This window comes from Uloborus diversus, chromosome 3, assembly GCF_026930045.1.
Source record: "Uloborus diversus isolate 005 chromosome 3, Udiv.v.3.1, whole genome shotgun sequence".
NCBI classification, from domain to species: Eukaryota; Metazoa; Arthropoda; class Arachnida; order Araneae; family Uloboridae; genus Uloborus; species Uloborus diversus.
Genome location: NC_072733.1, coordinates 137,655,112 through 137,679,304, shown reverse-complemented (window position 1 = coordinate 137,679,304; position 24,193 = coordinate 137,655,112). Strand labels below are relative to the sequence as shown.

The 24,193-nt window shown below is 33.5% G+C and overlaps 1 protein-coding gene across 4 annotated transcripts in view; it reads left to right on the top strand.

Annotated features, from left to right (window-relative positions):
* Window positions 1–24,193, top strand: part of LOC129218623 (CCR4-NOT transcription complex subunit 7-like) — a 77,126-nt gene that overhangs the window by 30,794 nt on the left and 22,139 nt on the right. For all 4 annotated transcript variants that reach the window (XM_054852941.1, XM_054852943.1, XM_054852944.1 and 1 more), the window contains 2 exons: window positions 10,953–11,146; window positions 20,021–20,182. In XM_054852941.1, coding sequence (XP_054708916.1) covers window positions 10,953–11,146; window positions 20,021–20,182 — 356 coding nt within the window. The remainder of the gene's footprint in view (window positions 1–10,952; window positions 11,147–20,020; window positions 20,183–24,193) is intronic.

The following is a 24,193-nucleotide window of genomic DNA, read 5'->3' as shown; positions in this document are numbered from 1 at the left end:
GTGTCCGTTGTTCAGAGTGAATTACATGGAATGGCCTATATTGAGGGACTGGGACTTGCAAAAATGTCCGTTAATTAGAGGTGTCCGTTATTCGGGAGTGTCCATTAAAGGAGGTTTCACTGTATATGATTTTTTTGTCAACATACCCAACTATTTTAGCTATTTTTGAACACCTCCCAAACTGTTTTAGACCATATTTTAACTATATATTACCGTTTCTTACATAAAGAGTGGAATTTTTACTGTATTTTTGTAAAAGCTGCATTATTCAACATAAAATGCTGTTACGATGCACAAAATCAATGATCAATGGGAAAGAAAGACACAAAATAAAACAGTATGGTAGGTGTACACTATGCAGTAACAATAAAGTGCTGCACTAGAGTAGTACTGTACAGTTTATACACTTATCCATAGTTAGGGGGTCTGTCCAGGATTTTTCGCAGAGTCCATTTTTTGTGAAAAATCAAATAATTTTGTGAAAAATGAATTAATTTTGTGAAAAGTCAAATAATTTTGCAAAAAAAAAAAAATAGAATTTAGAAACTGCATCATTTAAACTTAAAATTGAGTGTTTTCCTCATCTATGTTGAGAATCATTCTGGGCTGTTTTTTAGTATTTGGCAGGGGGGGGGGGGGCGGTGGCATCACTCTCTCAAGTATCGATATTTATCTACTATTCTACGCTACTTTAAATTATACTAGAAATATTTCTGTACAGCATTTAAAATAACTGTAACAAAAAAAAAAAAATCAGACAAGGGTTCAGCATTTTACTTTTTGACCCAAGACACGCTTAAAAATCACAGAATTTCGTTTCAAACTTATAAATTCCATGATTTTAACAAAAATACAAAGAGATTTTACTTGTTTACCTCTTAACAAAGCGCACTAAATAGTGATGTGCTGGGTCGTTAAAAAAGTAGATCCGTGGATACGGATCCGGATGATTAGTGTAAGATCCGCGGGTACGGACCCCAAAATTTCTATACTTAATTCAACTACCTAAGTTTAAAAATTGTTACGGAAGGTATTCCCATCAGGATAATGGCACTGTTTCTTCAAAAAATGTCATCTACGGTGAAAATATAATCACGACTATGTTTACTTTAATGAAATTTCCGTTAAAATTGAGGAAGAATTGGAAGGAATGGTCAGCGCTGCATTAATGCTTAAATAGAATGTGAAAAAATATTTCAAGCTTGCTCGGTAGATGTAGGATACAGGAGCAAGAGTGTAAAGCTGCTACGGACAGGCTAGAAATATTTTTTCGCATTTTATTTCAGCATAAATGCAGTGCTGACTCATTCCACCCATTTTACTCCGACTGACGAAATAAAAGAGGCGGGAATTCCATTATAAACAATAAATAGAGAATTTAGTCTCACTTTTTTTGAAGGATGCCAAGAAAAACCAGAATGAAGACTAACAGAAACCCCAAATCAAATAGCAAAAACTAATATTAAATTAAAAATTAAAAAAAAAAAAAAAAAAGACATGTCTCAGAGGGCAGACCTCATATTAAGGTGAATTTCTCAGGTCAGAACACAAATTGTTAACAAATATAAATTGACAGCAGATAGAAATTTTAGATCACTGAACTTTTTCTCCTTATCTTCCGACTATGAAATTGCTACCAATCACGTTTATAAAGGCTTAGAATTGCATTTAAAATTTAATTAACAAGATTATAGCTCCTATTGTATATAACATAACTTGGAAGTTCCAAATAAATATCAAACGCAGAAAACTTTGTGCTTTCAATTAGGGCCAATAATTTTAACGTATGGGTAAATTTTTAGTTCCATAATTGTGAAAAACGTTAAATCGGTTTTTATTTTATGTCTCCGGTGATTAAAGTTCTACAAAAACGAGGCCAAGCTAAGAACACTTTCCATCAAGTTACCTTTTGAACAAAAAAAGACCTCTCAAACCGGTTCATCTGTTTAAGAACTACGATGCCACAAATAAACACACAGATACACACTTTTAAAACTTATTACCCCTTCCTTTTTGCGACAGGGTGTACAAATTGGATTCTGAGATGATACCTTACAATTTATATAGGGAATAAAACCTAATTAAACAGAATTTAGGAGTCTTTTATTCAAATATTTAAGAATTCTTAGAATAGAAAAGGTCTGTTTAAGATCTGTCAAAAAAGTAACAGATACGGATATGGATACAGATCTTTATTTTCCCTCGAATATCCGTGGATACGGATATGGATATTCAGAACATCACTAGTACTAAACATCAAAAATTCAAAAAATCGGATTCCCATAGCGAATGCAAAGATATCGCAATTCTCAAAGTGAAGGCATCAAAAATATAAAAGCGGCTTGTAAAAGAAATATTTTTGATAAAACTATTTTAAAATTGCATTTTAGAGTCCTATAATAAACATATCATTAATATCTGGACTAGTGGTGTAAAATACCCGGGTATTTTTTTATGGGTAAATACCCAGGGTATATACCCGGGTAAATACCCAAAATGGGTATTTACCCGGGTATTTATTTCAAAAATTTATATTCAACTAAAATACAGTATGCGCCGCTTAATGTGATCACGATTAATGTTATCATCAGGGGTCTGGCCAGAGGATATTTGGGTCCGTTAACGGACCCTTCACAAAATTCCAATCAACCAAAACGGACCTTTCACAAAATCCCGATCAACCAAAACGGACCCTTCACAAAATTCTGATAAGCAAGATCGGATCTTTCACAAATTGTTTGTTGAAAGAGCAAATGCGAAAGCAAAATAACGCATATTTCTGTGTATAAACCGATAATTTTTGGAACCTTTTCTGAAGTCAAATTAGAGGGATCAGCTTATACAAAATCGTCTACTTTTGCAAAAAAAAAAGGCACTCTGATGCTCCCGCAAATGATAAATAATTGCTACTGCCAAATAAATATAATGCTTGTTGTTTGTTTTATCACAGCTAATTAGCAGCGGTGTTGTTGTAAACTTTTCTGAAAAGGCATTGGTAAGCACTTTTCTCCCCGCTCATGATTTAATAAACAATAATAATATATATCTGTGAAATGAACTTAGAACTGCAAAGGGATAGTAAGGGTGGGGGGAAAATATGATCGCTTCAGATAGGGTCACCAACTTCAAAATTATCACCACTTTTAGAGTCTGGCATTGAACCTTTATAGTGACATGATTAGAAAAAATTCTCATCATTTTACCAGCGTGTCAATATTTGCGTTTTTAAGGTGCAGTGCGGTGCGATGTTTAACTGTTATTTTGGGAGAAAATTATATGGGTTTTGATTTTTCGATGCTAACAAGGATGATTAACTTTAAATAAACTCTTTTAATTACCGTATTTTTTTCTCTTTAGATGTCTACACTTCGAAAAATGCAATCTTTTAACATCCTAAATGAGAATCATATTTTGTTCTTTTTTCAAGCTAACTTCGCTTTATTAGGATGCAAATAAATGAAAAGTATTTGTATATTTGTTAGAACTCTCATTTCAAGTTTTTAAAGCAAAATTCCATTTTCTTTTATGAGGATAGATATAAATGGTTTATTATTATTATATTTTTTTTTTTTTGCTTCAACTGTGTCCACAGATAATAATGAAATGTTTATCATAGGACTCTAAAATGCAATTTTAAAATAATTTTATCAAAAATATTTCTTTTATAAGCCGTTTTTATACTTTTGATGCCTTCAATTTGAGAATTACGATCTCTTTGCATCCGCTATGGGAATCCGAATTTTCAAATTTTTGATGTTTATTACGCTTTGTTAAGAGGTAAACAATTAAAATATCTTTTTATTTTTGTTAAAATCACGGAATTTATAAGTTTTAAACGAAATTCTGTGCTTTTTAAGTGTCTTGGGTCAAAAAGTTAAAAATGCTGAACCCTCTTGACTGAATTTAATTTTATTTATTTTTTTATTACAAATATTTTTAATACTGTACAGAAATGTTTCTAGTATAATTTAACATAATGTAGAATGGTAGATAAATATTGATACTTGAGAGAGTGATGCCCCCCCCCCCCTCACTAAATATCCAGAACGATATAAAAAAACACTGCAGAATGATATTCTCGACATAGAAGAGGAAAACATTCAACTTTAAGTTTAATTGATGCAGTTTGTGCCATCTCTAAATTCTAAAATTTTGTTTTAACAAATTTTTTTTTTTTTTTGCAAAATTATTTGATTTTTTACAAAAGTAATTCATTTTTCACAAAATTATTTGATTTTTCACAAAAAACGGACCCTGTGAAAAAACCTGGACAGACCCCTGATCATTCGCTTAATGTTATCAGAATCACGAAGTCCCGGATTATTTGTATGTTAACACACGTTAAAAAAATCGGATATTATAATCAGAGTCTTGGTTTATTGTTAATCACTTTTTCATAAACTTTCAATTTTTTCCCCGTTTTTGTTCCTCAATTAACAGAAATACATAGACGAACCCTGACGAGACTAACTTTCTGTGTAGCATTTTGTGGTTTTCAATAGCAGTTCAAAATTTTTCTAGGAATGAAGCTACAGAAAGTTTGCCCCCAGTGACCACAGACTTCCCCTAAGAAAATTTCCTTTTGCACCTAAAAAAATTCAGTCGCTAGACATGTTGCAGGCACTGATGTAGGACCTCCATTGTTGCTAATACTTTGTAAACTATTAAAGAATTGTGTCGAGATTGAAAACAAAGCGAAGTTTTACTGGAAGTTTCAAAGAAGTAGCAGATTTCGCCACCTCTTGGTTTTAAATTTTGACGAACATTGCTTGTAATACACGGCTTCGTTTTATCGTTTTCACAATTTCAATTGTATGCGACAGAAAATTTTGAAGTGATTTACACTTCAAAATTTAGCGATTTTTTTTGTGCTTATTAATGTGAAAACTGTTTCTATATTTGCCACATTATCACTTAAACAGCAATAAAATAAATAAATAACATCATAGTCTTAATAACTTCTCAGATTATTCTTCCAAACATCCCTCATGCTTCTTTTTTTTTTTTCATTTTGGATATGACTAATCTAGATTGTGACTTTGAAATCCTGAAGTTCATCATTGAATTGCCTATACTTCTCCAATTATGACATTGAAAAGAAAGATTCTTTGGTTCACGATATGTTTCATTCATATTAAATCAATTCTTTCAATAAAAAATATTATAAACTCTGTAATACATATGTATGTATCAGTTTTACCAATTATTTCATATTTGAATTTTAAAATATTCCCATTCACTTTTTGTAATTTTTTGGAAAATACCCTGTTTTTGGGTATTAACCCAGGCCTTGGGTAAATACCCAAAAAATATTTACCTACCCACTGGGTATTTACCCGATCCACATCACTAATCTGGACACAGTTGAAGAAAAAAAAAAAGAAAACATCGACTCAGCATTTTAATTTTTGACTAATAAAAGAAAATGAAAAATTTTGCTTCTAAAACTTGAAATGAGCGTTTTAACAAAAATAAAGAGACTTTTCATTTATTTGCATCCTAATAAAGCAAAGTTAGCTTGAAAAAAAAAAAACAAAATAGGATTCTCACATTGGATGTTAAAAGATTGCATTTTTCAAAATGTAGACATCTAAAAAAAAAAAAAGGTAACTAAAAGAGTTTATTTAAAGTTAATCATCCTTCTTAGCATCGAAAACTCAAACCCATATAATTTCTCCCAAAATAACAGTTAAACATTGCACCGCACCCGTAAAAACGCAAATATTGACAAGATGGTAAAACTCCAGAGGCTAAGTGGCAATAATTTTGAAGTTGGTAACCCTATCTGAAGCGATCATATTTTTTCCCCACCCTTACTATCCCTTTGCAGTTCTAAGTTCATTTCGCTGATATATATTATTATTATTGTTGATTATTAAATCATGAGCGGGGAGAAAAGTGTTTACCAGCACCTTTTCAGAAAAGTTTACCACAACACTGCTGCCAATTAGCTGTGTTAAAACAAAAAAACAAAACAAAATTATTTAAATCCAAACTTATTTTCAGCTGTTAATTCCTTTCCAAGAAACAAACAACAAGCATTATATTTATTTGGCAGTAGCAATTATTTATCGCTTGCAGGAGCATCACAAGAGTACCGTTTTTTTTTTCTTTGCAAAATTGGCAGATTTTGTATAAACTGATCTAATTTGACTTTAAAAAAAGTTCCAAAAATTATTGGTTTTATACACGGAAATATGCATTATTTTGCTTTAAGATTTGCTCTTTCAATAAACAATTTGAAAGATCCGTTCTTGTTTATCAGAATTTTGTGAAGGGTCCGTTTTAGTTGATCGGGATTTTGTGAAAGGTCCGTTTTGGTTGAACGAATTTTTGTGAAGGGTCCAAATATCCTCTGGTCAGCCCCCTGATAGTTACATTTATCACTTAAAAATTGAAGATGATAATTTATGCTGTGCAGTCATATCGTTATTCTACTATATTTTTAATCATTAACTTCATTTACTTGTATAACTTTTCCACCCCTTTTCCACCCCTGGTAACACCCTTTTTTCAGGGTCGCTATATTCCATGATTCCAGAGCAGCTTCCAATTTCATACTATAAGCATTTTGCCTACACACTATTCTGCAAGCTTCATATTAAAAATAAGTTCTGAACTTATACAGATTGCCTTTTCTTGACTTCTAATTGTATGTATGATAGATTCACTCCATACCTCATTGTCGTACTACCTTCGATCCACTTTTTAGTTGTTTAAATGTAACAAGAATCTTGACATTTTCTTAAATTGTCACAAACATTTGCTTTTTGTTTCCATCTTCACAAACTTTAGATTAAGCAACAAAGTTCCTAGGTGACACAAGATTTCATCACCTTTAATCTTAAGATTAAATAAAAGAAAAATATGGAGTGGTTATTTATACACACTAACAAAGTGATTTTTCGACTGGTGCGGTGTGAAGGAACTTGTGCAATCAGTGATGCTAACAAAAATTCAATCACGAAGTAAATATTTAGTAGTCAATAATGAAGCCGACACATAACACCACAATTCCTTTCCAAATAGTTTTGTTTTGTGAGCGAGAAATTTACTTCAGCTGTAAAATTCGTTGTACGTGGAAAACGCACGTTGCAGCCATTTCGCATAAGTCAAATCGCGCTCTAGCGGGAGTCGACTGTATAGTAAACATTGAAAATGAAGAAAATTCGATTCCTATAGTGGATGCAAAAAGATCACGATATTCAAACTGAAGGTGTTAAAGGTATAAACATCATATGAAAGAATTTATTTAATTAGAATGATTTTAGAATTGCATTTTTAAGCTCTACGATAAGCATGTAATTAATTACTCTCGATGCAATTGAGGCAAAAATAAAATTGAACCAGCGACTAAAACTATAACTTTCTGACTTTCATGAAGAACACAGAAATTTGTTTGAAAATTTAATATGTATTTTTTAACAATTTATTTGCCTCTTCACGAAGCATAGTAAGTATATAAAATGAAAAGAAAAAAATTAATTTGAATTTTGTCATCTGGAATTCAAATTATGTTTTTCAGAATCACGAGTGTATGTGTATATGCAGGCGTGTGTGTTTGTGTGCAGGGGCATGTGTGTTTGTGTGTAGGGGGTATGTGTGTTTGTGTGTAGGGGGTATGTGTGTTTGTGTGTAGGGGGTATGTGTGTGTAAGCATATGTGTTTGTGTCTGTGTGCAGGCATGAGTGTGTGGGTAGTTGTGTGTATGTGAGTGTGTAGGTGTGTGTGTATGTGTTTGTATATGTGTGTAGGTGTATGTATGTGTGTAGGTGCATGTATGTGTGTAGGTGTATCTATGTGTGTAGGTGTATGTATGCGTGTACGTGTAGGATATTGACGAAACCTGGAGACCGTTTTCGCTAGAGGTGCAGCATCGTGAGGAGCCGGTCGACGGTGATGCTGCGGAGGGTGCTGGTGGGAAAATAAAATCATAGGAATGCCAAAAACAGTCAAGTGAGAACAATAAGCAACCGTGATTGGTCAAAATTTTTTTTTCTCAATTTGAATGCAAAGTGATCACGTTTTTCAAAATGAAGGCACCAAAAGTATAAAAATGGCAACTGAAAGTATTTTAAAGTAAAATAACTTCAGAAAGGCATTTTAAGAGGTCTGCACAGTCAGGCCTCTTACACTGTCAATTATTAACGACATAATCGAATAAGGATAATTTCAAATTTGATAACCTTATCTGATGTGTGTGATGACATTTTTTCTAATTATTCATTTGCAGTTTAAAGTTCAAATCTGATTTGAATTGACTTTTATTTTAAAAATTGTTTGTTTAAACCAAGCAGAGAGAAAAGTATTACACAGCAATTTCAAGGTGCCGTGATTGCATTTTCAGAGCAATCTGTAAAAACCACACTACTAGGAGGGAGGAGAGCCATTTTGAGCAATTTGGTCTCTCTGAGATAATACCATTGAACTATACTAAAACAGGAATGCGTGCTGCGGGCAAAAAGTGTGCTGATTTCTCCCCTCCACTTGACAGGAGCGAAGACAGAAAAGTAGCCTACGCAAATTTAGCGTTATCCTCGTAGGCCACGGAATCTGTCAAACGCTCTGGTTCGGGAAATCTGCTTTGCTCACTTAGGATACAAGAGTAAATCACATTATTTGAAACAAAATCCTTCTTAAATTCACACAAAAATGCATCATAACTCCATAACAACCTATTTTTATAATAAACAGATGAACTCCGCTCTTTACTTTTTTAACATTATTTAAACGTATTAAATAAGCAATCTAAGTGAAGGAATATTAAGAATTTCTTTTTTTAAGTTTTAAGAATATTTTACTTTTAAATCTTCACAGAATGCGTCTGTCAAGAAACGAACTTGGAAAATTTTAATCCTTGATAGAAAGAATCCACAGAAAATATTGCCAAAAGAGAACTGATTATATTATTACAATGAAAATTATTTATAATGGCAATGACAAAATGAAATATATGCACACAACAAAGCACATAACACATAGAAAAATGAATTATTTTTTATTTTATCACGTGAAATATTTTACAATCGTTATTATGTGATCACTGCTAACAATTTTTGAACAAAATCAATTTATTTAGTTTTTACCGCACTGTTGTGGTGTTTCTATGACAAATATGAAGTGTTAAATATTTTGCATGAGAATGCAGTCTTAAATTAATGTACGTTTCAATTATTTTTGTAACCATTTGAGATTTATGAAGATGCTCATATCCGATTTCTTCTGTTATAGGGTATGCAAATTTTAAACCTTTGTTTAGAATGTATTCATTTGCTATTATTCTAACTGCTATGTTTGTATTATTTTTAAAGAAATTCTGTTTTGATTTTAATATTTGAAAGGCTTTTTCGGAAGCACAAGTAATTTTAAATACTATATCTGAGCACATAAACAAGTTACCCTTCGAGACATGAGACGTGAATGCTTTGGGATTTTTGGAAGTTAAATCGTTATTATGCAGCTCTTTGTCGAGTAACATGTCAATACACATAATGCAAGTACAATTTTGTATAATTTTAGAGATCACAAAGCCCCCTATGTAATACAATATATTATTTTGATAATTAGTAGGGGCGGTACTCTCTAAACATTCCGAATACATAGACAAAAGCATGCTGTCATCATCAGAAAAGTTAGCCTTATCAATGACAGCGCGCTTTTTACTACGATGTTCATACATATGTCATTCATTGTGTCATACAACGAATTATTGTTATAACTAAAAGTAATTTTGACGAAATTCTTGTACGTCTTCCTATGTCTCCAATGCTAAGAACGCTGTCTTTTGCCGTCTTCTCTCCTGTCAGCTACTTAGAACCGGTTTGAAAGCGGGCACAATTCTTTAACACAGGGGGGAATTGGGAGCAGTCTTTCCAGGTTACTTATAGTTCAATGGATAATACAAACAAGTAAAATTATTAAAAGAAAATAACTGATTTTTTTTCAAGTTAATTTAACTTCAAAAAAACTCCCGGTTATGCACAAAGGGTTTATCTGCAAGGTGGATTATTTGTGGCCTTTCACACTTTCACAAAAAAAAAAAAAAAGATTTACCGAGTAGATAAATGCACACATATTAACTTGACAAGTGCAAAATTTATTTTTAGACATTTCTATTTCTTTCTTCCCCCCTTCAAATGACATCAAACGTTTTCAGGTCACTGAAACCTGACTAGTTGAAACCTGATATTTAGATATACACTACTTACTGCTTTAGATCGTTACTACTTGCTGATTCAATCTGGAAAAAATCCTCTCCCTAACTTCCTGGCACTTTTGGTGTAACCTAACTGTTGTATATCTGCTTGCACAATTTGCTCCCCTATGTGTGTAATCCATTTGCATTAATGAGCAATCTTTTTCTAGCTTTTCTCTGCATATTTTACATAAACTGTTTTCATTTTTGCTATATTTGAAATGTATACAAGTGTTATTGATCTTCTTCAGCTCTTGCGTACAGTAGCATCGTTTTTACCTTATTTGCGAATTATTTGAGCAGTCACTTATCCGCAGTTGCAATGCCACCACAGATGCAATGCCATGCTCTTCAATGGCTATTCGGGAGTTTACTGTAATTGAATTTTTAAATTGAATTAAAAGAAAAGAAGGAATTTCTTCTGGCATTAGATAGCTAAAGAAAAAGTTTGTCTGCTCCAAAATATACTACAAAACTCTGAAGCTTTCAGTATCACTGTTATATACTTTATTTGTTTTCCAGATTAGAAAAAAATCACCAATTTCTGGACATCTTGAAATGCTTACTAAATTTTAAGAAGTTGATTTTAAAAAATGATTTTTGAGAAAAGTGCTTGTAGTTTTACAAGGGATCAAATATATTGTTTATGTACCAAAATATGAGCATGCTAATCTAATCCTTATGTTTTGTTGAAAATATTTTAAATAACATTTAAGGACATATGTTATAACTTTCATGGTTGTTATTTTTTAAATAGGATACTGAATTTCCTGGAGTGGTAGCAAGGCCAATTGGAGAGTTTCGAAGTACTGGTGAATATCAGTATCAACTTTTACGGTGTAATGTGGATTTATTAAAAATTATTCAGCTTGGTTTAACGTTTTTGGATGCCCACGGAAATAGACCTACTGACTTTTCAACGTGGCAGTTTAACTTCAAATTTAATCTTTCGTGAGTGTATTTCTAATTACTTATTTGATTCAGTACAGTTTAAAATTTTAACTATCAATGTTTCTCTCTCATGTATTTTTTGTGCTGTTTTTTTTTGTCACTTTTTCCCTTCTTCCCATTTATTCCTAAATTATCATCAATGTTGCCCATGACTAAATCTTCAGTGCAACTAAAGGTACATCAAAAAGTATGTTTAAGAATTTTCTATATGCAAATTTTTTTGAATATGTTGGTTTCAGTGGCATTGCTCAATTTCCATTGGAGCTCAGCTCCTGTACTTTGATAGAACTCGTTTTTTCATGTGAAAACAAGTTCTGAAGACTATAGGGATCCAAAATAGTACTGAGCCTTTGTACACTGGTCCAGAGCCACAATAAATCTTGGAATCTAGTTTCAAATTTTTGGGATAGTTCATTAGCATAATGTGGCATCATTCAAAAAGTCTGTATTGCTTATAAGTCAATGAAAAGACTTACTAAAAAAAAAAAAAATGAAAATTGCTAAAACTTCTGCTTATTTGTAGCAAAGGAAAGAAGTAACCACACACCTCAAAATTTTTATGGGAGTTTAGTGCCACCAATGGCACCTTTTCCGCGCATCATCGAAAATAGAAACATACTATTTTTATTAATTTTGGTTAAAAAGATGAAAAAACTGAATTTTTTTTGAATCTTCAACCCAATTGTGGCAGATCAAGGAGTTTTGCAAAGTAATTCAAATTTTTTATGTGCACTGTGCTCTACCAATGGCACCTTTTCGGCACTACCCAACATCGAAATAAAAATAAGTTGTTTTTCGGCCCACCCTACTGTACAATGATTATGACTCTAAATCCACTATGGAAAAATCTTCAAAACAAACTATGCACCAAAATTTCTTCTGAGCTATTTTTGTTTATTGCAAAAATAGGTTCAACTCACTCTGTGGGAGAACACATTGAACACTTTTGTTACATACCTGCAACAAAAGTAATAGCAAATAAAGTTTGATGAAAAAGTAAAAAAAAAAAAAAAAGAAAGAAAGTTATCAAATACAAACATGAAATATATAGGGGAAAGGGGGCACATGTGAAAATGGAGCTCATGTGAGTAGGGTATATTTTACTAAGATAACTTCAAGCAAAAAATCTTGAAAAATTCCCTAGTAATGGGAGTACTTGGCCAAACTTTTAGAGCAATAAGCCATTTTATGTTTCCGTGGTGGCAACTTTTTTGTTTTAGATTTGTATGTAGTTTTGTCAGTCTTTTTCTCGTAAAAACATATTTTCAACTAACTATTAAGCTAATCTTAATTATTGCAATCCATTATGTGAACATTCAAGTAAATTTATGGAAATGTTTAATTATTATCTTTTTAAATTAAATAACGAATTCTCATATTTTACAAGTGAGCTTTATAAGTTAGATGATGGGGCATTTGTGAACATAACATCTAGTGGCACATGTGAATTGTTCCCATATTCCCTCCGTAGTATTGATTTAGTGTAGCATATTACACTCCTGTTTGTAAAAATTGCAACACCACGAAGGACTTACGCGAGTGAGCTAAAAATTGCATGAAATATAAAGTAGGGCATGATATACAAATACAAAAGTGACGATCAGCAACAGGCTCTGGGCCCAGCTAGACTGGTCCTTGTCAATTTGCAATCCCCAGTGAAGATCAATGGCCCTCTTAAAACTATTTACTCCCCCTTGCTCATTACCACTTCTTCCGGTAAGCTGTTCCAAGGTTCCACTACCCTGCTATAATAAGAATTTTTTCTAATATCCAATGTGAGCCTGAGATTTAAATAGTTTAAAACAATGACCCCTTGTCCTGTTTTCAGTGCTAAACTTCAGTCCCGTAACATTTTTCATTTTAATAAATTTAAACAACTGAATCATGTCCCCTCGGTCTCTTCTTTGCTCAAGACAGTACATTTTTAGCCTTCTAAGCCTGGAATCATAGTCTAAATGAGAAAGTCCATTTATTAGCCTTGAACCCTTTCTAATACATTAATATCTTTCTTAAGATAAGGAGACCAAAACTGAACAGCATACTCCAAATGAGGTCTTACCAAACTTCTATATAAAGGCAGAAGAACTTCTTTAGATTTGTTTGAAATAAATCTATTGATAAACCCAAGCATATGAATAGCAACCCCTTCTGCAAGTTTTCCAGATTGCTTCACACGCCATGAATGTAAGGGAAAAAAACGGAGGCGAACAAGTTCAAAGGGTGCAAGAATGCACTAGCCAAGGGCGCTCACTTTGGCTCCTCTACCCCCTCTAACTTAACTATCACAGGTGCTATGAATTCAAAGTCAAATATACAATATTTGCTGTAAACTCCTTTGGGTAGGGCTGCTCTATACACTATGAACATATAACTTTTTTAAAATGAAGGTGCAAAGGCCCGTGGGCCAATAGGTCCGTTAACCCCTAGTAGGGAACATTTTAATATAACTAAGATTTTGGTGCAATCTGCAAATTGTTATCAATTATCAGTTCATTCAGGCAAGATTAACAAGGCCAAAAAAATTTTTTTTAGAGCTCTGAATATATTATTATCATTAGCATACAAATGAACCCACACCTATGAGACAATAATGATTTAGTACAGTTAAGGAGCGCCACAAGCTTGGAGCATGAAACAGTCAAAATGGAACAGCTTACAGTTCCCGGGGCCAATGACTCTGATTGCGAGTAGTTGGTGGTAGCCAAACGTGTCATTTCAATTTTTTCCAGGAAATGAGGGGGGGGGGGGGAGTGTGCAAAGGTTATATAATTAGCGAATTACTGCACATTATCCGGCATGCAGGAAAAAAGCAAGAATGACAAGCATGCCAGGAAATTCGAATTTTTCGGCATGCTGGATAATTCGAAGTTTATTTTGCAACACAACAAAAGTTTCCCCATTCAGTTCCAATCAGAAAGCAAACCACTGCAAGGGAAAAAAATAATAAATACCGAAAGTAAACTTCTTTCCAAAAAAAAGTTATGCATAATATGTGCTTGTTATTTATGGTAGGACATTATTAATCCATTTAATTATTTGTCAATAAAGTAATCAATTCAGAAGCAATCATTGTTACTGCGATTTGTTCATAATTTTTTTAAATAAATTCTTTTAGGTTCCTTTTAGAAAAGTAAGTTTAATTTTTATTTATTGAACATCTATGGTAAATTCTTTTGCACTGGTTTAAGAGCATCACTTACTGCTTAAATGATTGCTTATTTAGTTTACATTTCATTTTAATAAAATTATTTGCTATTAAACACTTATTTTTCTTGTTAAATAACATGACATTTTTCGTAAATATTTTTACTTCATCATTTATTGGCAGGGCTGACAACAAGGGGGGCAGAAGAGGCAAATGCATAGGGGCCCCGGCTCACAGAGGCTAACGAAATTAAAAACATCCCAGTGCTTAAAATGTACGCTCGTCATTAAAAATTTAAATGGCAAATAAGGTCAAATGCTTTACAGCTGCTCTTTTTATTCTTGTGACATGTGCTTAATGGGCAGGGAATGATTAGTTTAGCTTCATTCTAAAAACTGAGCATGGTGGTGTGGCTGTGAGAAATTTCCAAGAACCGTGGTACCTGCCTGACGCTGGTAGCTCAAATTCTCACGAGCCCCACAGGGCACAGGAGCAGTGGCTCAATATCAGGGTTTTCGCTACGGTCGCATTTTTCGCATAATGCGAAAACACTATCTGAATTGCGAAAATAAAGCAATGCATTTTCGTTTTTTTGCTCAAATAAAAAATAAATTAGTTTTTTAAATAAAGAAGAAATGTATGATCCTAGAGAGGAAGCGTGCATGGCGATAATCAACTTAATCTTTTTTAAATCTTAGCTAAGATGTTTAAACTACAATTAAGTTCAATAACTATTAGTCTTATCCAGCATTATGTCCCCCCAAAAACTGCTTTATTAGGAGGAGGGGACTGCAACATTCTAAACACCAATCATGTTTTCTTTTTTTATTTTATGTTTAAAAAAAAATTGCTGTTGTACTTATTTCTTCAAGGATGTCACAAATGAAATATGAATTTTATTTTCAACCGGAGATGAAACATACTGAGGCATATATAAATATATGAGAATGTGTAACATTTTAGCATTTTGCTAACATTTTTCCATCAATTTTAGCTTTTATGCTAAAGAACTTTTGAACCCAGCTTAAACCCTGCTCAATATCTTCCCACCCACCCCTTCCCCTTCCTTACTACAGGTTTCAACCTGACTGAATGGTAAACAACATGATATACTTATGGTAAGCCTAGGTTTCTTTCAAGCTCGCATTTCAGTGTTGTTTTTTCTTGTGCGATTGGTTTTGCACAGTTCTGTGTTGCTTTTAGAAGGTTAGTTTAACTGATAACTTTTATTAACTAATTTTTCTAGTTTTGATATTGCTAGGGGCCCGGCTACTACCCAGGGGGCCGGTCTTCTTAATTGCACAGGGGCTGAGAATTCTGTCTCTGGGCCTAGCCGAGAGCCGAGGTGCACCCCTTGTCAATTTGGTTACTGGGTCTTTTCCACCCCTAAAACTTGCCAAATTTATACTACTACAATTCTGAGACAGGCCCCTTCAAAGGAGGGGCCTTTAGTTTCTTACTAGGCTGACATGGCCTCTTGTCGCCCTAGGCTTCGTGGCAAAAACTAATACGAGGGGGGACCCAAAAGAAACCGGACTAATGGTGCGATGCCAATCCTAGATGTAGTAGAGTGTTCTCCAGCTAGATGTCTCAAGTAGAGACCTTCACAAACCAGCTGTGCAAGTGGCTTCAGTTTAGTTGATACCATCGGATAGTACTGTTGGTTTTCTCAGGTGTTGTTGCTTTCCGCCTGCGAACTCATTATGGCAGATTTCAAAGAACAAACTGTAAGCTTGAAATTTTGCTTCCTGCTTGAAAAGTCGGCAATGGAATAGCTTACCAAATGCTTCAACAAGCTTTCAACAATGATGCTATGAGCCGTACACAAGTTTTCGAGTGGTTTGGGCGCTTTAAACGTGGTAGCACGAATGTTGAAGATCATCCTCGTTCTGAGCGCCTTTCAACGTTTCGAAATGATGAAAACGTTGAAAAAAATCCACCAAAAAATCAACGAGAGTCATCTTTTTATGACTGATGAAACTTTAAAAGAAATAAGAGTGAGTTGGATCTCGCACGGGCGATCAGAAGAATGGTTCCTTCACCATGATAACGCTCCCGTACACACAGCCTTCACTATTTACCGCTACTTGGCCTCTCAGGGGTGGCCAGTCATTCAACGACCCCCGTATTCGCCAGACCTAGCCCCCTGTGATCTTTTTCTGTCCCCGAGGATGAAAAAAATCTGAAAGTGAAGTGTTTTGATGATGTAGAGGTTATAAAAACTGCTTTGCAACGGGCACTGGACATGGTCAAAGTTAAAGAGTTCCAGTGGAGCTTTAACAGTGGAAAAAAAGAATTAACAAGTGTATTGCATCTAAGGTTTAACACTTTGAAGGAGACTAAAGGAATTTTGTGAATAAACTAATAAATAAATATTTTAGAACAAAAATCCTGTTATTTTTGGTTCCCCCCTCGTATACTGTAGAAGTATCTTAACTTGTCTTTTCGTGCAACGAACATCTTAACATTGCAAATACAGGTTCAAACTTTCTCTCAACAGTTTCAAAACATTAAATGATGATTAAAATTTTTGAAAGGAAAACAAGAATAAAACTTTACTGGTCTTACGGACCACAAAAATTTACTCTGCTGGTCCGATTGATGTTTTTGCGACGTTTGGGGGGTGGGGAAGTTTTGGACCAGCAGACTACTATTAATTTTGAGCCCTGAAGAATATAACAACAAGTTGCCATATAAAAATCAAACAAAAGAAGAAAATTAATCAATCATTGAATCAAAGTAACATGGAAGTGAGAAGCTTCTTATGTCAATGTAAAGTTTATTAGTGATAGATATTTTGTCAGTATAGAAATAATTGGTTGATAGAATCAAGGCATTAACAAAGATGAAAAATAATTATAGCAATTTATTGAATTTTTAGCAAATGAAATCATAGGTGCAATCAGTTTTTAAGAGAATAGGGGGTGGGGGAGATTGAAAGATAAAAGAAAGAAACATGTAACCCCCCCCCCCCTTAAAACAAGGGGAACAAATAAAAAACTGCATACTACACATGGTAGACATATTTCCATGACAAGTCCTCTGAGTACTAATAGATATTTTAACTTTTGTTTTGTGCCATATACAAAAAGTGTCTGAACACAGAAATTCAAAGCATAAGATCAAAGTCTATTGACCTCTTTTAAACTAATTTATTTTTTTTTATAAAACTAAAAACTAAGACAGATGGAGGTGAAATTACAAATTAAATGAAAAGGATTATCTTCTTTCCTGTGATAAAATGTATTTCTTAGATCATTAAATGGTAGTATTTTTTGTAGATTTTCTCACAACATTTTTATTTTTAAAAAACTGATGAACTAACCAAAATCTTCAACATTGTTCAGAGAAAACCAATAAATTAAAACATCAACAACATAAGAGAAGCACACTCAGATCGTATTTCAGTTACAATTCTCACAAATATAAAAAAATCAACAGTCAAAGAAACTCATTTTGAAACAGCATGCATTATCTATCATGTTAAAATCTGTTCCGCGTCTCTTTCAATGTGAGTTTATTGCGAATGTTTACAGCGAGTAGAATTTTCCAAACATAACAACAATACAGATGTAAATTAAGATTCAGAAGAAACCCTACGAAAATGGAAATATTTCACAACACAAATAACAGTAAATCTGAAATTAAAACGAACTGAAACTTAAACAGCAATATTTCGCATTGTAATTTCTACCTCACAATTTAAAGTGGCGGCTCTGTTTACATTTTACGCGGGGTTGCTTTAATGTATCCAGGTTACCGTGCTGTTTGATAGAACGCGCCCGTTTTTATTTCTCGTTTTGCCAATGCACTGTAATTGGTTTTGTTTGACGATCCTAACCGGTCGCCCACTGAGTAACTGGTTGCTAACCGCTGCATTCTATCATCTACCGGTATCGCACCGGTTACTGTATTAATCTGTTGATTAGTTGATTGAAGCACGTGATCATTAGCTGTCACGTGATCGGTTAACTGGTAGCTACCAATTGAGCTCGTCGAATGCAAGTCTTAAGAGCGTTTTAAAATTCGCCGCCGGAAACATTGGGCGCCGAGCATTTTGGATCCCAGGAACATTGGGCACAATATGCTCGGCACTTAAAATGCTCGGCGCCCAAAGTTCCCTGCGGCTAAAGTGCTCGGTGCTCAAAGTTCACGCCGCCCAAAGTTCCCGGCGCTCAATCTTCCTAGACCAAATACACACATATAAATATATATATACAGTGAAGCACCGTTTATACGTTTTTGAAGGGACTGTATGAAAAAAGCGTACAAACGAAAAAACGTATAATAGGTATAGGTTAATTAGACTTTGCAGGGAACAATTTTAAAAACGTATAATTGATAAAAACGTAGAGAAGAGAAACATATAAACGGTGCTTCACTGTATGTATATTCTCTGTTTTATTTATATAGATTACTGATGCTTGAAGATAGAACGTTACTGTATGTTTTTAAAATAGTGAAATAATTGAGAGAAATTTTGATTTACAGTATGCTGTTCAATATTCAACCCGTCCTTCTGTAAAATGCGTTTTTTTGACTTGTGCCCCTTTTACTGCCCTCAACCGATATGTTTTCTATTAAACAGTTTTTCTTTAAAATAAGATGCTTGTCCTGAATTTTTTAATCATGTTTATAGGTTCCCCAGGCCTGTTGGTCCTCATATAAAATTCGAAAAAAATTAAAAATAATTCAGCAATCAAAAAGTTTTTTCTTGAAATTCTGTGGAATGACCCATGCATTAAGTATAATATGAAGATAACTCAAACTCGAGCTGATAGAATTAAAATAAATCAACTGTAATAATATTTACATCAACCTAAGAATAATAGAAACTCGACACAAGCTCTAACTGTTCGTAAAATGCAGGAAGTACGGGATTTCAGATTTGTAAATTTTCCAGATTGTTGAGTGTATGAAAGTTTGAGGGGAGGGATAATCGTTTTCACTAAAACTAACCTTTTTCATGTACAATTACAAATTATGTACATTCCTGATCCTAAATTTGTTAAAAACATTTTGTTTTCATACTCTTCAGAATGTTTATTTGTAAGTTTTCCACCTTTGATTTAAGAAAAAAAAAACCCCTTTAAAATCATGTCCAGGTTTTAGAAATTTCCAGATTTCGGGAGTCCATATTTTTGAGTTTGTATTAAGAATGCGTATATATATGTACGTATACGTGTGAAAAAATAAGGGAATCCAAAGTCATGCCTACTTTTTTTTTTTACCTTGCAATAACCCAATATGTGACTCCCTCTACCCTCAAAACCATCACCTTGGTGCGCATTAGTGAACATAACAAAAAACCGGAAAAACTGTGATCTACTAGTTGACAGTCAATTTGTTTGAAAAAAATATTCAATTAACCGCCTCATCTGAAGGGGGCTTTAGTCTGCTTCAATGCTTTCCATTATGAAATAAAATCATTGAGAATACAAAACATTGATTTTGTCTTTTAAAAATAAAAGTAAGATGAAAAAAAAAGTTGAGCATAAAAAAATGAACTCGTTTAATTTGGCATTTTAAAGTATTTTAATGAAAACGTGTATTGCCTCTGTTCTTGTTACCTACTTCCTTCCATCTGTCATAAAGTCCCCCAAGTTCAAGAGCTCTCCTCTCCCCTTGAAACATGACATCATTTGTGTATGACCTCTTTAGTATAGCAAACTATTTAAGGTTGTTGCTTTTAGTCTTAAAAAACTATATCTTGATTTATTTCCTTTTAGTGAAGATATGTTTGCTCAAGACTCTATTGACCTGCTAACTAATTCAGGTATTCAATTCAATAAGCATGTAGAAGAAGGTATTGAACCTAATGAATTTGCTCAACTCTTAATGACATCAGGTGTAGTTCTTTCTGATAGTGTTAAATGGCTTTCCTTTCATAGGTTAGTATTTCATTTTATTTATTTATTTATATATATTTATTTTTTGTATATTGTTGTAATTTAAACAACATTAATGTATTATTGTTTATTGTTGTAATTTAAACTACCATTACTAAGTTATTTCACTTGAATATGATTGGAAATATTGCTTTGTGTAAGATATGTAGCATGACTATAAAAAGATAGTGGTAATCAGGTCAGCTATTGCAGGTGCTGCAAATGATAAGGGTTTAACTGGGGGCTCCAACATTGGACCAATCTGCATAATTCGTGTCACATTCCGATGATATGCAAGAAACTTAGGCTATTATGGGAGCTTTAAAATTTAAAAAAAAGCGTACCAAAAAAAAAAAAAAAAGGAAGGTTTACCCCATGAGATGTAAATATCCATTTTGTTTATTAAACATTATATTGATGTAACATGAAGTGAATTATAAAATATATCTTATGTTTGTGTGTGTGGTACAGAAAGGAGATTACGAAAATATATTGTTTCAGCAGATGTCAGTTCTTGGTGCAAACTGATATACAGTGCTGAGCTTTAACAAAACCAATGTCATCATGTAAAAGAAAAAGACTAAATTGATGCTTAGCTTTCTGAGATAGAAGCACTATTTTTTATCTTTTTGACTGTAAACGTTTCAGTATTAACTTTACAGTCAAACTTAAGTAACCTGACAACCGGATATAATGCACTTTTCCCAAGTCCCAAACATAGGGCTCATAATTTTAACATTAGCAGGCTATCGTTTTCTTGACAGTGTTTTATTAAGAAGCTCTGATTACTGCAATAGTGTAAGCTGTTCAGATAGGATCAAATTGTTCTTTCAGTAAAACAAGGAAAACATATAGAATGGTGTATTGTAAAAATTTCTGAATAGTGCCTAAAGAGTTACAATAGCCCCTGTATGCCACCTGGACTCAGAAAAGGCTGGACTTAGGCATAAGTTGTGAAAATGGCAGGTTTTAGCTCTTCTTGACTTGAGAGATAATAGAACAGAATACAAACAGGTGGAATTTAAAATTGGACTACAAAAGTAAGAGGAAAGGAGAGAGACCGTAGCTACTTCAGCCTCATCAAGCTTCTCAGACTTGCTATTATCAGAATTAAATTAAATATTGTAACTCTGAGTTGCAGTAGTTATATTTCATTTACAGCCTGAAAGACCTATTTAATTCCATTCTTTGTGCACTTTACGTAGAGCTCTATCTCCAGGTTCGAAAATAGAGGTTCAAATCTTGTCCAGGTCACCAATATGGATGACTAATTAAATTGTATTTTTTATGCACTTTACCAAGAGAGAAAAAAATACTTATACAGGATTATTTCTAGTAAAATAAGAAATCCATTTGCATTACGTAAAACATAAAAGCATCACTGTTACAAGCAAATAAGCAAGATAGTACTAACGAGTATTCAACTGTCCACTTCAAACACAGATTATCCCTGTTGCCAGACAAACCTTGCCACAATTTTCTTTCAATGCAAATTCCTATCAGAAGTGAAAATTAATATATTATAACATCTATAACACTGACATTGCACGTTTGGAACATTTTAAGAATTTTCAAGTCACAATGGTTTACCAACCTTAGTTATCTGGATCTTAAAGACAGAAATAGTTTAGTCATTACCAGGGATATATCAGCCTATATATATGGTGATATATATCAGGATATATATCACATATTTATTTTGAAAATATCGTAATATTTTGATATTTTCAATATTTATTTTTTCAATTATGGTATTTTCAGTATAACAATTATGTTAATTGTAGTAATATTGTTCATTTATTATTAAAAATGATCGAAAAGTCACATAGGTTCGCCAGTAGTTGACCATTTAGTGGAAATTACTACTAGTTCTATTTAATTTTACAGGTAGGGATCCCGCTAAGGATTTCGAAATGTTCGCCAGTAAATTAGCCAAATTTTTAAAGTGTTAGCCAAATTTCAAAAGTCTTAGTCAAAAATGAACTTTTACTCATTTTAAGGTATTTTTGTCTGCAGAAATATTTAATCACAGTGAAGTTTAACTTAATTTTTGACAATTTTTTGAGGATAAGGACAGGGGTATATTCAGGAATTTTTGTCCGTTTTTAGGAATTTTGTGAGAAAAAAAAAATGCAAATTAAGTACAGTTTTTCCACAAATCATATGTATTTTTCAAAGGAAAAATGGCTAAAAACAACTTAAAGTTTTATTTATCATTCTTAAAAATACTTGAGAGTAGAAATAAAAGCTTTTAATGAAGTAAAGACTGCATTCTTATCTTACTCCGATGTTTCAGACATCGAACACAATGAAACAAACGCGCCATTCAACAAGGCATCCGCCAACAATTTCTCCTTAACAACGCTGTGCACTCAATATCCAATCAGCGAGAGGCGCAAGTACAGTGGCGCAAAGAGGCGAGATGCAAACGTCATCCTTCCACCTGTTAAATGGTGGGATATGTTAAATTATTGGAATTATTATCGTACATGATATACCGTATTATCGATATGATATATGCGTTGTGAAAAATACCATACTGGCATATTTGAAATGCCAGACCACGTTGAATCATGAGAATCGGTGGTGTAGGCCTAATAGCCGTGAAGAGGTATGCAAGATACAAAGAAAAATAGTCAAATGTTCACTTACCGCATCTGTTTATTGTTAAAGACATATGTATATTTGATGAAATGCATTGATACTATCGAGGGTGCCCCCTTTTCATAATAGTAGGTACAATTTACATCCGAATAGAATAGAATGTTCTCAGGTCAATGGTGGTTCAATGAGCAGTCTCTGACTTGAAAGTTCAATGCGCGACAATTATCAGTTCATTTCGAACATCCAATCGTTCAATGGGCACAGTCTTGGAGCACCATAGATGCACTAAAATTATACGCTTACCTTATAGACGGTAGATCAGGAAGTCTTAGCTGCTATTTTCTCTGTGCGGCAATCGTTAAACATCGTGACACCGTTGACTCTTTGAGGACCGTGTAGAATCTGGGTTAAAAAATGGCCTTGATATGAATTCAATTTTGGCTTTATTGGCCACACAGATCACCTTTTTTTTCTTTTTCTTCCACGTCGAAGATGAGCATTCTTCAGGCGTACACCAGCAGGGAATCATCCTTCCGGCGAAAGAAAATGGCAACAGCAAGCAGAAAAAATGCTGGAGGAAATATGATGCTCTTTGTAAAGGGAAGACTAGAAGGCGGGAAAATTCTTGAAATCCCATAGGCCAGCAGAGGCACCTGGTGATAAGCTAAAACCACGTGATTGGTTATTTCACCTCAGCAAGCTTATGCTGCATGGTGCTGCCATCTACTGGGATCAGATTCATTGAAAGTCAATTTCCCCTTTTACATTTCCACCCCCCGGCAGAAGAAAATGAGAATCCCTTGCATGCTAGGTGTGCATGGTATACACTTAAAAAAAAAACCACATTAGAAATACTTAAAACATTACATAATATCGAAATTCATAGTGTGGGTAAGTCAACATTCAACTATACGATTGATCCTCTTCACCAATTGTAATTTCCTTTTCCATTGAAATTCAACTTGGATCTGTGATTGAGGAACAGAGTACACCATAATACACCAAAGAAAAAAAAAGATTGCCTCGTTGGCATATGCATACATTATTCATTTGCTTGAAACTGCGGAGGATAAAATAAAATAATGATGGCATTTAATGATCATGTGAGCTGCCATTTTAGTGCATAAACAAAATTCTGTCCATGTCCAAAATCTACTTTTGTTTTCTTAGTGCCAGCCTAACTAGAACAAGGCCTCCCTGGGGTCACGAATCCCAGAAAAGAATTTCAGACAGTTGACATATTAGTAATACACGCAAAACATCTCAACCACAATCGACAAGTGAGAGAAAAAAAAATTTCTTCCCATTTCTGCATTTTTTATTTTTTATTTTTTTGATTTAATTTGCTTTGAAAATTTTACTAAAATGAAGTTTAATTGCTTTCTCAGCGGCATCATTCTCGTTTCGAAC